At 36.3% G+C, this 16,830-nt stretch overlaps 2 protein-coding genes and 1 long non-coding RNA gene across 3 annotated transcripts; 2 read left to right on the top strand and 1 right to left on the bottom strand.

The window, feature by feature from the left end:
* Positions 1-824: 824 nt before the first annotated feature.
* On the bottom strand, positions 825-4,133 carry LOC145229666 (uncharacterized). The gene is made up of 5 exons (XM_080095000.1): positions 3,696-4,133; positions 3,020-3,508; positions 2,796-2,850; positions 2,591-2,670; positions 825-1,298 (listed from the first exon to the last, which is right to left on the bottom strand). Exons 1-5 carry the CDS (start codon positions 4,131-4,133, stop codon positions 825-827), a joined length of 1,536 nt encoding a protein of 511 aa, XP_079951126.1.
* A 1,892-nt stretch (positions 4,134-6,025) lies between these two features.
* LOC145229353 (uncharacterized) lies at positions 6,026-6,966 on the top strand. The gene is made up of 3 exons (XR_013860424.1): positions 6,026-6,277; positions 6,483-6,592; positions 6,681-6,966. It is a non-coding gene; the product is annotated as an uncharacterized LOC145229353 (long non-coding RNA).
* Positions 6,967-10,038: 3,072 nt separating this feature from the next.
* On the top strand, positions 10,039-15,615 carry LOC145228360 (activating molecule in BECN1-regulated autophagy protein 1A-like). The gene is made up of 6 exons (XM_080093397.1): positions 10,039-10,079; positions 11,406-11,540; positions 11,976-12,155; positions 13,179-13,289; positions 14,169-14,251; positions 14,336-15,615. The coding sequence occupies exons 3-6, from the start codon at positions 12,100-12,102 to the stop codon at positions 14,461-14,463; spliced, it is 378 nt and encodes a 125-aa protein (XP_079949523.1). The 5' UTR covers positions 10,039-10,079; positions 11,406-11,540; positions 11,976-12,099; the 3' UTR covers positions 14,464-15,615.
* The last annotated feature ends 1,215 nt before the right edge of the window (positions 15,616-16,830 follow it).

The raw sequence follows: 16,830 nt of genomic DNA, 5'->3' as shown, positions 1-16,830 counted from the left end.
CCACACAATATTAGGCCATTATAAGTTACTATTGTTTTGGGTTTTGTTAGCCCCACCCACAGATCAGTTAAAAACCGCTCCATATCCTCAAATAAATAACCTAGGTCCTAGTAGGTCTTTTTGTGGTTCGTGCAGAGTACTTGAAGACATTTTACGTCGGGTTACTCCTTTTAACCCAGTGTTTATACCGATCCTGCTACTATTTAAACTGGTATATATAGACATGACAAAGCAGCAAAAGAGCAGTTTTACACTTTTTTAAAAACTCACTCAGAAAAAAACACAAACATAACTTTTGTAAAATCTATGTTACGCCAAAAAACCCACATTTACAAAAACAAAGGCTTCCAAATTTAACTTCACAGTATAGGTTACAAGGTGTACACAATGAAAGCCGAAACACAATAGTGAAATGTAATACATTTTTGTTAAATTCAATACCGAGAAACACAGACCCACAGTAGTTTGCCACAAGACCAAATAGCTCAAATTTGTGTTCTGCGCATAAATACCAACCTAACCACTTACTAAAACATGCGAAAAAGCCACAATCTAGTTTACAGCACTAAATATATGTTTACAGCAGGATAGTTATGTTTTGCGACAAGTTTCTAAAATTAATAACAATTTTCAAAACAGTAAAAATAACGACTAAAACGTTACTAAAAAGCATAAAACTGATAAACATTAAATTGTGTTGTGCCAGAAAGCACACCTACAAAAACGTACAAATGAAAAGTATTTCACTACTGTGTACTAACTACCGTAAAAATACGACAGGTTGGAACGCAAAAAAAAAACTCTTGCAATTGATAAATTATATTCTATATGTCAAAGAACTCATTAGGAGCCCAACGAGATATCAAATCAGTGTCATCCACCATGGCAGCTCTTTTATAGCCTGATTTGAAGGCAAGCAGCGGCATGCTTACACATTTTCGAATATGCTTCTCCTTTTCTGCGTCGTCTTTAAAATCTGTTGCTTTGTTGTATATTTGCATCGCCTTTTCCATGTACTTTTCACTTTCTTCACTGCTAAATTCTTTTCGGAACGTTACTGCCAGCATTTCGTAACATTTTCCAAACATTTTGTGGTTTTCCGCCTCCACTTTTAAATCGTGTTCCATCATCTTAATAGCCTCAAGTAAAATATCTTTTTCACTCAAATCTGGTAACTTGGATTGTACCTCTGCAATGCTTAGAATGGACGAAACTATAGTGAGGCATTTTTTTGAAGAGTTTTCAAATGTAGCGTGGCGGAGCCTCTCCAAAACCCTGTGCATCGTTGGAACTACGAACTAAAATTCATTAAATGCTTATCATTTTTTATCATTCGATCAGTTATTTTTGCAATAACGTTTAGGAAATCTCTTATTTCTGCATTAGCTGCACGCTGGGACCGTGCCCCAACATAGTTGAACAATGGCCTCATAGTATTTTTCCATTTTCCATTTTGTGTTAGCAAAGAGTCGAATTTCACGCGTTGTAACCGTCTGCAGATGTTCGTTGAACAATTTAAGTAGCTCATCAGTCACATCGGTGGCCTCTGTATATCTTTTTGTCGCCATTAAAACTGAACAATAATTTACTAAAAACGGTGCGTTTGCAAGTTTATTCCCAGGTTGTATTTTGCATACAAGACTTCATAGAGATCAGCGTCTTTTGCATCATCTTTGAGTAATCTTAACTCTGTTGAGAAAAAAATCGATGACAAAATGTGTGCGTGGTTTGACTTAAAATCATCAGTGTTTAACGTGATAGGTCGTAGTTTGCAGTGCCATACTTTGTGCAGTTAATTTTAAAATAGGCCTACTTGGTTTAATTTGACGCAATTCCAAAATTCGAATTTTTAACATTTGCTTGGCATGCAGTATAGTCTAGTGCTAGTGCAAACAAACTATAGCTAGTGATGCACCGAAAACGCCTTAAAAAAGTTCAGGCCGATACCAAATGTTCGACCATAAGGCCGAATCAGGCCGAACCTAAAAAAAACTTCTTTTGATGGATGTTTTCAATTGCCCCTTGTGTTGTTGATGTAGATAAACTCTTTTATGGCACTTAAATACAAATATTACAGTACGTAAGCAGTATAAAATACCTAAAAATCTGCGGATAACGAGGCTCGTGTTTTCTAAAAACAATCAGTTCATTTATGATGTTGTTAAATAGCGATGTCGAACGTTTTGGCATTAATTTCACACATTCAATAAGTTCGGTTACTGCAAAAGTTTGGACCGAACCCGAAACATAGGCAAAACGGCATATTTGACTAAATGTTTGGGTAACCGAAACTTCGATGGAACACTTGTGCGAACCCCAAAGCGCTACCCAAAATGCAACAATACGTGCAAACCGCGACTTGTACCTGACGCCCAGAAAAAACATTTACCTTTGTTTTCAAAAACAGCTCGCAAGCTTATCGTAGCCGAATATGCCTGACCAGCCTTTCCGATTTTTTCTGAAAAATATAACGTTTGTGATTCATATTTATTTTAGTGTTCTGTCGATATATTAATCGTGGAACAAGCAGCATGACTATTAGGGAAAAAAGGGCCGAAAAAGAATTTTCTAATGGTTGATTGTAAACTACCTTTCCACGCACATAAACAAGCAAGTCATGTGCCCTACCCCTTTTTCTGGGTTGCTCGTCATGTTCAGGAATCATCTCGGCTGAAAAGAAAAGAAAAATTTTAACACTGGAATAGAAATAAATGTGGAATAAAATGGTGTAATTGTATACAATATCAACTGTCAAGATTTTTATTGTTAGTCGTAAAAGAAGCATCAATTCTTACCACCCCGCTTTGAGCCTTCATAAACCGGCGTTGTTTTCTGCGAAGTTCGGTGCATCTACAAGGTAGAAAACAATGTCAGCACCAAAAAAGGTACCAAAAACCGAAAAAGAAAAAAAGGTACCAAAAAGATGTCGACCATTTTTTTGCACCAAAAAAGGTGTTGACCATTGTTTTTTATGGACGAATTGTTGTGTTAACTATCTTCTCGTGGTTAGTTAGTTTACCTGGTAAGTTTCTTCGGAACTTCTAACTATCTTTTCCCACTCATGTTGGTCTAACAGGACATATTGAAAAAATGTAAGTTCCAAGGAATCAAGTAGGTTGTGGTTACCTTCGCGCAGGATCTTGTTGATACTATTTAACGTACTTTTGCTAAATAATGCCGTTAGTGCTTTCTGGCTAGTTTCCTCATTTTCGTACATCAGCGTCAACATTATACTGCCTTCGGTTGCTGACGTGATAACTGATCCACCAAAAACTTGTCTTAGCGCTGCAAAGAGACTGGACGGAATGCGGCTTATCATTTCGCCAGCTGCAACCAAGATGGCAGCCATACCAGTGGCCTTTACATGAAATGTCCCTCGTTTTGAGGTCCTATTTACTTGCCCACTTTCACGGGTAGAGTGTTCCCTCTTTATTTCTATTGTTGATGTTGCTTGGTTCGTTTTTTCCTGTTGAACCAGTTGGTCAGAAAGACTGGTTGACTCCTTTTCCTGAACAAAATCTTTTTAAACATAATTTTTTTTGTACGCAATTGCTGTTAGTGACTGTGTACGTATAAGACAAAGGCATTTTTTTGCATTGGTTTTAATTGCGTCATTATTAGCAAAAAAACATAAAACGCAATACTTCATAGTGTTATATGAAATCATGACAAAGTAATTATGTTATTGTAGATACCTGTTTCACGTTGGTCATAGTTTTACGCTCAAGATATTCTTCAGTGGTAATTTCTACGTCTTTGATAAACTTTTCCAAACTGAGGGACGAGAAGGTAATTGCAAAACCGTCATTTTTCAACCCACTGTTTATTGTGGCTATAGTTTCAGGATCAAAAATGATTCCTACGTCAACATTTGGCTGTATGTCGACGACTTCAACAACCACGAAATCTGTTGTGTGTTCCACTATGTAGATAACGGATGTCGGAAAAAATGCTTCTATTTGTGACACAACGCTATGCAGCTTGACATCGGGGGGTGGTTCACTGCTCGTTGACGCATGCTCCTCAGAGTTATCGGAAAAAATGGGTCCAGCTCCTTTGCAATCCAACTTTAGGTCAAAGAATGTCACTTTTAATTTTTTGTTTCTTTTTGAAGCGGTGGAGCCTTCACTCATTTTGTGCGGCCTAATTTAATTCGACACCTGTAAGAAAACTTTTGATGCCTGGAACATATTTAGGATAACTTTTTTTACAATACGGAATTAGTTCTCGTTTGGTTTGACCCGGTTTGCTTTTTTACCACAATCTTTACCACAAATGCTTAAATATTGCTTGCAAACAAAGCCATTTTTACCGACGTCTGCTAATGTTTCTCGTAGCGCCAGTCCGGTTTTAAATTTTCTTGTATCACTTGTATCCGAAAATTAACATTTATTTTTAAGCAACTAATTTGGCGTTTTAATTTTACCTTCGCTTTAGTAAAACAGCTGTTTTTATATTGCCAATAAGACTTAAAGATACAAGTAAATCAACAATTAGTAAACTTTAACCAACTTTGCTAATCAGATGAAACCTAGCTAATGCTCACCCTTAACTTCTCTCCATGAAACTACAGTGCTGTAACAGAGACTTCACAAAGACGAAAAAACGTTATTGAAAAACTCTTTTCATTTAGGCTTTAATTGCTTTTGCAACCTTTAGGTTTGATTTTTTTGTTTGGGTTACTTACGTGTGTTCGTATAGAGTACACTTCGCTTTGTCCGTTTTTTTGTGCTTTAGTTGGATTTCAACGCCGCAGTGGGTAACCCAGTCCCTTTTAAACACCTTTCCTTTATTTAAGACACATTCTTCCTGCTTTACGAGCTTTGTCACTGAAACGTGAGACATTGACACAGCGTCCGTGACGCGTCTGGCACAATGGGCTTTTCAGATAAATGTTGTGTCCTCTGCGAATTCTATAACTAACTTTGTTTTGTGCTTTTTGTGTCTGACCTTAGGTATTCATACATGCCATATAGTTTTGTTATTTTGTTCTGTGACTGTTGAGTCCCCTTCCATTATTCGGAGATTTTTTAACACTTTGTTCTTCCTCTTTTACTCCTACTTTACCAATCTGCAACACTTAACAGTACAACCACCTGAGAAATACAGTTAAAACATGTTTCACTGCTATATAATCGAACAATTGCATTTTTTGCATAGTAACGTATTCTGTTTTGTTTCAGTTTTGCGTATACATATATTCCTTTAAAGACCAGTTTACACTATGCTTAGGCGCATAACCTGAGCTTGCCTTGCGCCTCTTACGTTTTCACTGCGAGTTTCGGTTTACTAAATCAAATAGTTTGCTAAATTTACAAACACTGGTCATTCAAATGCACTTAATTATGACATACAAACACAACAGGCAATCAAAAACAATTTAATAAATAATTTAATTTGAAGACAAATAGTATAGGCCTACTATTATTTATTTTTGCCTAATAAGTCAACTTTTTCAAATGGATAACACCGATAGTTTTGCACATGTTCAATCTGCTTAATACTCAGAAAATCGCTCAGGTGGCGGTTGCTCGCTATTTTCTACCGGACGTAAGGCTAGATCCACACACACGCTCGCGCGCCAGCGCATAGTTGGTTTGTTTCTTTATAGCCAGCGTAAAACGCCGGCGCGGGAGCGTACGCTTTCGACTCGGCTGCAAAGCGTGAGGTTTCGCCCGCAAGGTGGCGCGGAGCTTGAAACCACGTTTGCGTTTTGCCGAGCGCGCGAGCGCTGGCTAAATAAATTTGATTTAGCTCACGCCGGCAAGCCAGCGCAGTTTTGAATTGTGAACTTCTGATGTTCAGGAACTTTACTTGCTGGGCGAAATGTATATCATGTGTGTAATGTATAGTGATTTTAGGGCAGAAAATATATATGTTGTTCTATTTTTTTAAGTCAAGAAAACCGAAATACCAATTTGAATGTCCTCTATTGCAATGATGGCAGGCACTTGAACATCAACCATCGCACATCAATTGTGCACAGTTGCTTGTGGTTGTGGGGGCACGCACCCGTTAACTTTCCTAATAGCCTTTGTTCGTGTTTAATGAATTTTTCGTATCCCGCTGCTCTAGTTCGTATTCGTTTTGGTGCTCCCACGAAACCATTTCATTGTTCTGAAGTTGCCCTACAGTTCAGCAAAATAAGACTTGTATCCACTATTCAGCATGGTTTTGTCAATTTACAGCAATCGGGAATTGTTAAATTATATTGTATGTGTTCAAGCCTACCCGCAAGACATGGTTGAAAATGCCTGGGAGAAAATAATTTTGAAAGGTAATATATGTGGTAAGTTTGGTTATGCATTTTGAAAACTTGTAGGAATATAATTATAAAACTGACATTGCCTTACATATGTGCAGATGAAAATGTAAACACATAGCCAAGGTTGTATTTAGGAGTTTAAAAAATATAAACGGAAAAAGGATAGCAAACATTGGTTTCTTTTATTTCTAAAAACTTTACAAAATACTTTTAACAGGAAAGCATGAAACACCAGTAAAAAAGAGGTTCAGGATAGGTCATCACTCTAAAAACTGGCTGATGCTGTAAAACATTGTGTTACCTATCTTGGAAACACTGCAAATGAAGGTATTTTTTAATTGTAAAAGTATAATTTCTGCCAATATACACATTTACAAACAGATAGACAAATGTTTACTCATCTGTTTGTTTTCAGATACAACTGATCAGTTAGTGCCACACTGGCCTTTTTTCCTAGAAGGATTTGACGGAAAGAAATATTGTTAATGGTTTATGAAGCAGAAGAAGACTGATTATATAATTGTTTTAAGTTCCACATTGTTTGTGTGGTTTATGTTTAGGTGAATTAACTTTTTAGCAAGTTTGGTTCTGTTAAAACTACATTTAACCTTTTTGCGACACATTTATTTGGAACTACCAAGTTTGCTTATTTCATGATGTCATGGTTTATAACTCTTGCAAATAAAACAAATTGGAGCATTTTTGAACTATGTTTATTGGTAGCAAAACACATGTTGATTTTGCCAAAGGAAACTTCCTTAATCACTGTTATAAGTATACCAGACAGAACTAAATTCAAATTATAATAAATAATAAGGATAGAAAGAATAACCTTTATCTATATTAACCGATATGGTACAGCCAAACATTGACCATGTGAAAGCACATGTACATGTGATCCCAGTGAAAGTGCGGCTGTGTGAGCCGGAGCGCCAGCGCGCGAGCTCGAGTTTTATGTCTGTGTGGACGTCACTGCGCCAGCGGGGCAGCTCGTGGGCGTACGCTAAGCTCTCGAGAAATCCTGTGTGGATCTAGCCTAAGCGCCCAAAATCATTCAAGCACGAATCAAGGCAGGTTTCGCGCGCGCACTAAGCACCATTCGCTACGTACAGTGTAAACGAGCCTTAATATTGATCACATAAAACACAACATTTCTGCAAAGCACAACGCGACTGGTTGTGACAACATAATAGTGATTAAATTATGCAGCATTGTGTATTTCAAAACAATTGCAATTGTTGCATTTCAACCGGCGTTTGTTCGATCAATGGCGTCAATACAAGCGCGTTTGCACTTAGCTGGAAACGTTTCAAAACCGACGTAACTTGAACAAAAATGACTTCGTAACGTTATACAAAGGTCAAGGCCGTGGGTGTGCGGCACCCTCGTACTCTACGCCAGTGTATGGAGTACTTTCTGCAAAATTGGTACAGCCCTCTGCTCCCTCAAGTTTGTTAAGCGACCCCTTCCGGGGTCGCGACCCCCAGTTTGGGAAGCCCTGCTCTAAACAAAGCCTTGTCAATAAACTTCCTGTTCTAAACAAAGCGGTTCTTGTGGCGAAAAACAAACATCATGTGATGTTGGCAAGAAAAAACAAGTGGGTTGAAGAAAGGTGCGTTTCCTTGCTCTTTTCCACTGTTTGAAAGTTTTCACTGTTTAAATGTGTAATGTTGTTTTGAAGTTAAAACTGGTTTAGGGGCCTTTTTTTCCATTTCGTAACAGCACGCTACGCTTGTGCAATTGTAATTGTGACAGTGTTTGCACAAACTTTATCCCGGTAAGATGAAAACTGAGTATATATTTGCACTGTGGGTCAGGTATACTTTCATCATCATACTTTATAACTATGTCATCCAATGCAATGCAATGTCTTTTAGGATATTCAAATGTAGTTATGTTGCGGTCAGACTTAGTCAGACTACAGGCTTTTGAAACATCAATCTAAACCCTTTCTCTCACAATGTGCAAAATACAGTACAAATATGGAAGAATAGAACATAGTAGAGTTTATTAAACAGATTTTGATAGCTTGAGCTTCTAGATGCTTCACAAAATAGATTACTAGTTTTTTTTTACAAATTGATAGATTGTGTGACAAACTGACAACTGCTATATACAGTTTTTGTTTTGTGTTTGAAACCAATAGCACCAGCATAAAGAGTATTAAGCTGTTTGTACTAATTCTGCAGGCCACAGCATAACAAAAATACGTTCATATAAAATGATAAAATTTCTTCTGCTGTTGTTTGGGCTGGTTTCTGTTTGCAACTGTGCAGACATTGAAAACATAATGCCAAAATTGGAAATTCAACTTTTCAAAATACTTTTTAATCATTTGAAAATGTGAGAGAGAAATTCTTTCAGCAAACTTTTGACCCCACAAGTGATGACCCTTGTGTAACCTCTCTTGCACAACTACTCTCTGATGTTTCAAAGTCCAAGGTTTATGCCATTAAAGGTAATGATGTAAATTTTATATTTTGAATTTAAAAAATGTTTTGACTGTGCATATTCATTATTTATTTAGAATTGCTGTTTACAATGAAAAAGTAATTACTGTGTACATAAAAAATCTTATGCCTGGCTGTTAAAGATAAATATAAGCAGGGAGTCAAACCAGAATAAATCTGACCCCATGAACCTGTGCGATTAGTTTATATCAGTAAACCTAGGCCATAACTTTTTTTCCCCCAAAAAAAACCGAACGGAACTCACATTGAAAAAACAGTGAAAAGTTTAGCAAAATCCGTATCTATTTTGAAATGGATTCAATTTCCTAAATACAGGTAGAGCTACTAACACAAGAACTCACACTAGAAACGGTTTGCTAAATACTGGTAGATTGCATAAAGAGCACAGTTATTTAAATGAACTGTGAAACTGGGATAGGCTTAAGGACAAAATTTGACATAAAATTGCATTCAGTCGTATTTACCCTGATGAAGACGACCTGTATAGGACGTCGAAACGTGGGGAAAAAAATTCATTTGCCAGAAGAGCTCTATAAACTTGATAAAGAACTGGGTTTAGTTTCCTAATAGCAAAACTATCACTTTGTATCTTGCTTGTTGTAGTGTTAGATGCTTGGGGAAAGCTGGAAAGTGGATTTTTTCAGCTCAACATTAAGTGGATGGGAAGATATTATGAATGTATCAATATCAAAAGCACAGACTTTGAAGGAAAATATGTCTCTGCTTTTCTTTCGTCAAAGGTAAGAGTTTAAATTTAAGTAAAAAAACTGTGTCCTTGTATACATCATATTACTCTTCATACAAATTTTGAGTTCCTGTGCATTTTATATCAAATATATAACTTTACAATGTGACACAATTGTTTCCAGGCATACCCGCTGCAGTTGCAAATTGGAACTTGTTTTCCCAACACATGTAGTGATCAAAATGTTTCAAACCTCTTTGAGGCAGCACTAAAAAATGTGACTGTGACTGTTACTCCATCACAACAATTCAAAGCAAACTCACCAAAATCTATCTTGCGACTGTAAGTATTACACCTGAAAACTCCTCTATAACATTTTTTAGATATTTAAAGTGATAATTAATGGGTGATAACAATTACTTTCATATCACCCTACAATTGTTTTTATTCGGTTAACATGCATTTTAAGTCGGTCCTTCAATTGGCTACCACATTTTGAAATTTACTCAAAAATTGCATTTTACAGGGTTATTTTGGCCATTGTATTCACTATTACATTTTCAGCAACTTTGTATGATCTATGATGGCATTATAAGATGGCATAGAAAGCGAGTTCTTACTGAGCTTGATTGCTTGGATCTTGATTATGCCACTGAAGGTAAAAAGATCTGTTTAATTTGTAATATTGTTAACAAATCTAATACATTATTCTATAAATAATTTTTAACCTTGTTAGTATTATAAATAGGCTGTTGCTGTCAGGTTTTCATACTTTAGTGTACCATGGCCTACAACAGGAGTCTCAAACACGAAAACTAGCATCAGGCGCATTAATCAGCTCAAAAAAAAAGAAATAATTGGACTCATTGGCCAATACTTTTGAAATCGAAGCATCTCTGCGGGCCGCACAACCTTTAATGAAGGGCCGCATGTTGCCCACCCCTGGCATAAATGAACATTTTATTTTTTAATCATGCAATACTTTTGTTGTATTGTTACACTGTAACAAATGTTTTGATAGTGCGGCTCTCGACTTCTTTAAAAGCTTGTTTTTGGCCCTTAAAGCAGTTTGAGTTTGAGAACCCTGACCTACAAGCTTATTTTAGTGAGCAACAGTTTAATTAAAGAACTAAGTACCATGCTTTGTGCCCTCTTTTGTCATAATTTTATTTATTTATATGGAACATGTTTATGAGACAATAAAGAGAACTGTATTAATAGCAGTTGTAGTGGATCATATTATTTTGATATAATTGGTATGACAACAGATGTTTTGCATTTACATGAATGAAAATAAGAATTGTTATTGCAAAAAGTTTGTGAAAAACAGGATTTAGATTTCTGCAGATATTTATTTGATGTGCAGATAAAAATCTGCCGCTTTGCAGTTGCAAATTATTTCAGTGTGAACAGATGATTTATCACTTTGTGTAGGTATGATAGTAATTAGTTGTTGCAGTGTTTTATATTGCAACATCAAAATGACTGACCAGTCCCAGTAAGCATTGTAAACACTTTAACGTTTAAAGTTGGACATCGTAAACAGTTAACATGCAGAGCTTTTAATTTTTTATGACAGTTAGAACACTATATATGGATCTGTTCATAAGTTTAATGGTGAAAATAACGGCCCAAATAGACATAAAAAGCGACATGCTTTATTGTTCAAACGTTTCGGCAAATGCTCATGCCATCATCAGTATGACAGTTAACTTTCTAAGTTGATTAGATTTAAAGCAAAAATATTTTGATTACCTACTTCGGTAAAGTACAAGCTGTTAGTAGCTCTTTGCATAAAGTTACTGACTTACAGACAAAACTATCTATGATGGCAGATTTGTAGTCAATACAAGTCATCGAATTGTTTTAAAAATTGAATAGCTATTCTGTTTTGTTCAAAAAGCATATTTATTTTGATCGAGGTTATGTAACAAGGAGACATAATGAAAGCGTTGACAGTATTTTATAAATTTTGTGTCTTTAGGCGTCGACACCAGCGTCGCTTACGTAGCATCAACCAGTATCTGTCATTTTATCCTGGACACAATTCACCAGATCCAACCTCTTATCGATTGCAGTGGTGGGACTTTTCTAAATTGGAACTTCCCGAAATTAGCAGGTATATATGGTTTTCAGATTTTGGAAACGGAATTTTAAGAACAACAAATTTACAGGATAAAACAAGGTCTGACATCCAAAACAATTTCAAATGAACGCTTGGTTGTGCACAAACTATTTAAAATATTGGCCCATAAGGCCTATGCATGTTTTTTCACACCTGTATCATCAACAAATAATATACAACCCATAGTTTCACTCAAATGCGCATTTAAAGAAAGCTAATTTAAGAGTGAAAGGCATTTTTATGTCATGTACAACTTAACCATACAATGTCTAATTCATATTAATAGAAGCTAAAATGCATTCACAATAATTTTTCCAATCATCTTTACAAAAAAATTGGGTCAATTTGGGAAAAATATTCCATTTCAGATTAAACATTGTATGGTAGTTTTAGTGCTTTACCCTAAAACATGTGTATTTATTCTTTCAGATCTGACATCAATGTAATAGTTCCACAGTGCAAAGTCTACAATGATTCAAGTGTTGATATTTCCAAAGATGGAACTAAACTGGCAACGTTTATTCCAGCGGAACTAAATTTTGTTCCTGATTCTATGCAAGTTGCAGTTTTCTCATTAGAACCAAGCACATTGGGTCAAAATATATTCAGGTTGGTAATCAAAGATGATTCCAGTTGTTATATAACAGTGGTGGCCAAACTGTGGCTCTCGAGCCTTTGATTGCAGCTCTTTAATGTTGGACATGCATTTCCCCATCTTGCCGAGTTGTTTATCCTGATTATGAAACAATGCATTATATCCTGTATTAACAATAGACTGACTGTTTGTCATAACCAATGTACATTCCGAAAATCAGCCGAAAAGAACATTGTTGTACAGAAGCGTGCTAGATTGTGCATTGTAGTCAAATATATTTTTAGATTTAAGCTGTAAGTCAGGGCTGACATTAACAGCATTTTACATTTGTATTACAGCTGCTACTAGCAATAACTGCAAAGTTTAGACCTGTGTGTCTTATCTGTCAAGCTTTGCTCAACTATTACAAAATTAGCAACTTGAAACATCATTACGAAGCTAAACACTAAACTTTCCCATCATATCAGCCTAATTTCAAACACTTTGCAGCCCAGGTGGAGACTCACAGTATCACCATAGCATACACTACATTGTGAGTGAATAAATTCGTTTTTTAGATTTTTTGTGTTGCGGCTCTTTTCAAACTAAGTTATGTGATATGCGGCTCAAGCGTGAAGCTGATCTGGCCCCCCTGTTATATAACATAGCCTTGATTAGCATATATCCAAGCCAGGGATTTTCGTACTGTTTTGGGCTTGACCATTTGGCATATTTTTTAAAAATTATTCAGCCAACAATGGTACTGCTGTACACCCAGCTATAAGTAATGCATTTACTTTTAACAATAAATGTGCACTACAGATGCTGACATTGTTACAATACATAGACCAAGAGTTGATTTAAAGTCCGAACATAGCCACCAAATTATATCAAACCACCTGCTTAAACTTCACCCCAAACAATAAATCTTAACAAAATTTTTCAAACTCAAAAATAGAATCACCCAGCTTGTTGCTTGGTGAATGAAGATTGTAATGGACCTAATACAGAAAGGGTATTGATTCTGAATTATACTATCATCTTTTGCATCTTTTCAGGAAATCAATTGGGCCAAATGCTGTTTGTCTAAGCTTATCGCCACTAGGTGGCTACATTGCGGTGGGAGTCAAAAACCGAGTTTACTCCCAGGAAGGCAGGCAATTGTATAGGTGAGGTGTAAAATAATAAATTGACTGTGGTCAGTTTTGGTGCTTCGTAAAATTAGATAATGTCTAACCATGCAGTAAACTTGTCTCTAAGTTTTACAGTTCTACCTAATCTTGCTTTTGAAGTAGTGGAATTTATTTTTGTTTTGTTGCAATGCTTGTAATAAAGCTTTAGGCTAAAATGTTGAAAATACCGGCCCAAATGACATAAAAAGTGATCTGTTTTTTGTCAAATGTTTTGACAAATGCTCATGCCATTATTTTCACCATTGAACTTATAAACAGAAATGTATACAGTGTTTAGGTTACCGTATTTTACGGACCATAAGGCACAATTTAAATCCTTTTTTTCCTCATAAATTGATCGTGCGCCTTATAAGCCGGTGCGCCTCATGTATGGATCAAGTAGTGCTTTATTGCCTACACTCCAGTATACTATTATTATATAAATAAACCACCATCTTACAACAAACTACGGTGAAAGCAACTAGCAACTGTGATATTCACTAGACTCATTTTTTCTTTTGCTCATTGTACTATTGTGACTTGCGTAACAAGTAATTTATTACGTAACAAGTAAACTTTTATAACCCATACTCCTTAAAATATGTTGCGTTCTATAGCCCGGTGCGCCTTATGTATGAACAAAGAACTAATCAAAGCAATTTATTGACAGTGCGCTTTATGGTCCGTAAAATATGGTACACTTTTTTGCATAATATTTTACTTCATGATACAATTTTGAGCCAAAACTAGCACATTTGCTTTGTCTAATTGTTACACTGTTAAAACAACCTCTTTTGCACATTATGTTGTTATTTTGCTAAGCTGCTAAAATTTACTCTCACCTAATGCATTATTTAATTTACTTTTTACTTTTAGGTTTCCTATGGCTCAAATTCTTAGAGTTGGCCACAAAGGATGTGAAGCACTTTCCACAGTTGTTCATCATGTCAATCATCCTGGTAAACACTGTTATCTGATTAAAAAAATGTTGTTTTTCATTATTTACTGATTACATTTAACTATTCTTTTTGTATATTTTGCAGTGATTCCAGACACCCCTCAGAGATTTGTGAATATAAATACCATAGCCTGGCTTCCTGGAGTGGGTCAGGGTCTTGTGTATGGCACAAATAATGGAGAGTTAAGAATCTGTCACACTGTCGCTTCATAAAGCATTCACATGTGTCAGTTTATTAAATAGATACAGGGGATTTGGGTTAAGAGCAGTGGTGGGAAACAATTTTTTTGTCAGCTGGTTCTGTCACAAAACTCATACTATTCTGTCAGTTCAGTTACAGAACGTCCATTCACAGTAAACGGTTTGCTGATCTCATAAAATTTCGTGAGACAGTTCTATAGAACTGGTGCGAACCGGCTGAATCCCACCACTGGTTAAGAGGATTTTGGAGACTTAACCGAGTCTGTTTCTGTGTCTAAAAGTACAATTAGCTTCAAATGCTATTGTTATTCCTAGCATATTTGATTTATGCTACATATCAAGCCATTCTGATCATTTGGTGGAATTTGATATTGCATGGAAAGATGCCTTCAATGTTCACACAAAATGTATATGTTCACTGCTGCACCCAATTGAACCCAACAATTATTTGCATGAGGTCATCTTGTCTGCTACAGCTGTTTATGACGTCACAACTGTCGTTCAATTGGCCGACAGTGGGCATTACATAATGATGTGTATGCAGTTATTAAGCCAAGACCATCTGAACTTGGGGTAAAGCTTTGTTAAGACCCAATGGTAGGATCAAGGTTACACCTTGAAGTGTTGGTAACAACGTTTCGTCGTAATATGCATATAAAACATAGTACAAGGGAAAAACTACAAAATATTTTACTTCCGTGCCCTTTTCTGGCGTGTCGCTGCGTGTTCCGTTTAAGTTTGCTTAGTGGTGCAATTATTATTTTGCCATGGGCTGCGTTTCGTTTTATTCCCGTCTTTTTTTATGTACATGACCCTGCTGCATGATATCTTAACGATTTTCTAGATATTTAAGTTTGGCTTTACGAACGGAATAACGTGTGAAAAAACTTTTGTTTCATTACGCGACATACGGTGAAAGCCTTTGACTGAAATCAAGTAAAGCACAAATGTTTTCGGCTAGCAAAAATGTGGATAATTGTTTAGCTAAGGGTGTTTATTCAATTTGCTGTTTGTTGGGCACTGTACCTTTCGATGTATTCGTTCCTTTTGTGGTATTTATTTATCATTCTTTGTATTCGCCTTTTCGCGACGATAGAACAACTGTATTTCATCGTCGGTTTGTTCGAAGTGTTGCTTCTGTGTAATATTAACAATATCCACTGATGTTTTGGTTGCTCTTACAACACAGTACCTACAGGTTCATCCAATTAGTTTAAAATGGCACAATTGTACAAAACTTTGATCGGAAGTCACGCAAACATTTTCATCTCATGCCGAACGATTTACGAGTTCATATTTGAGTAGGTAGGTAGGTGTAATAGCAATAAAATCCAGCCTACATGAACAAATCTCCATTCTGATTGCTATTAAAATCACCATTATTACACACAAAAATGTTGGCACGCGAAGCCATTACCATTTTGACGAACAAAGTAAATTGGCACGTCACACTTAAAGGTTACCGAACACTTCGTTATACGTTGAATTAGTGCGACAAGTCATTTCTTTATCAGTTATCGAGACAAAGTTTGGCTCGCAACCTTATGTAAGTTGTGCACTTTTGAGGTAGCTTTTACTTCGCTCATGTTTCCGCATGCTCGGAAGGTTCTGGGTTCAAATCTCGGGCGCTTATTGTGTCTTAAGCAGGAAACTTGCATGCTCATAAGGAGTCCAATGAATTATTTGAACTGTAAAAATTCCAATGCACACCTGTTACAACAAAGAGACTAAGTGACAAAGAGCTGGCCATGACTATAGAAATGTGAACTGGTAGTCAGTGAAAATGCAGGATTATGAACAAGTATTGTTGTGATCATGCAAAGCCGAACAAAAACACATTATTAAATTTTGACACTTCATTATTATGCACTTTTGGATGCAAATTCTACATTGCGCATTCGTTGATGCAGAGTGCCGATCGAGAGGTCAAGAAAAGGTTAATGCAGAATTAGTCATGTGGAAAAATCAGCGTCGTCTCACAGCTAGAAAATATTTACGGGATACTTCGAATCGTTGAAACTGCAGTTAATGAAGCGTGCTGATGTTTTCAACCCTGGCCACAAAAACACCGTCGCGCTCCATCTGTTGCGGGAATTACCCCATTGTGATTGAAAGTAAAAACTAAAAACGTTCTTGACTTGAGGCGAGAAAAACAAACATCATGTGATGTTGGCGAAGAAAAAAAGCAAGTGGGTCAAAGAAAGGTGCGTTTCCTTGCTGTTTTCAACTGTTTAAAGGTTTTAACTGTTTAAATTTGTAATATTATTTTGAAGTTTAAACCGGTTTAGTGGCTTTTTTGCATTTCGCAACAGCACGCTATGCTTGTGCAATTGTGACAGTGTTTGCACAAACTTTATCCCAGTAAGATAAAAACGGAGT

The sequence above is a fragment of the Phallusia mammillata genome, chromosome 5, assembly GCF_965637545.1.
Source record: "Phallusia mammillata chromosome 5, kaPhaMamm4.hap1.1, whole genome shotgun sequence".
Classification (NCBI taxonomy): domain Eukaryota; kingdom Metazoa; phylum Chordata; class Ascidiacea; order Phlebobranchia; family Ascidiidae; genus Phallusia; species Phallusia mammillata.
Note: the sequence above shows the minus strand (reverse complement) of the source record. Positions and strands in the feature narration are given on the sequence as shown.

Bases quoted from the DNA above. Each gene is read 5' to 3' on its own strand.
- LOC145229666 (XM_080095000.1), bottom strand. From the start codon at position 4,133: ATGAGTGAAGGCTCCACCGCTTCAAAAAGAAACAAAAAATTAAAAGTG. The intron at 3,509-3,695 runs GTATCTACAATA...GATTTTGTTCAG, and splicing joins CTATGACCAACGTGAAACAG to GAAAAGGAGTCAACCAGTCT. The intron at 2,851-3,019 runs GTAAACTAACTA...TCTACCTTGTAG, and splicing joins GTTCCGAAGAAACTTACCAG to ATGCACCGAACTTCGCAGAA.
- LOC145228360 (XM_080093397.1), top strand. From the start codon at position 12,100: ATGCAAGTTGCAGTTTTCTCATTAGAACCAAGCACATTGGGTCAAAAT. The intron at 12,156-13,178 runs GTTGGTAATCAA...GCATCTTTTCAG, and splicing joins TTGGGTCAAAATATATTCAG to GAAATCAATTGGGCCAAATG. The intron at 13,290-14,168 runs GTGAGGTGTAAA...TTTTACTTTTAG, and splicing joins GAAGGCAGGCAATTGTATAG to GTTTCCTATGGCTCAAATTC.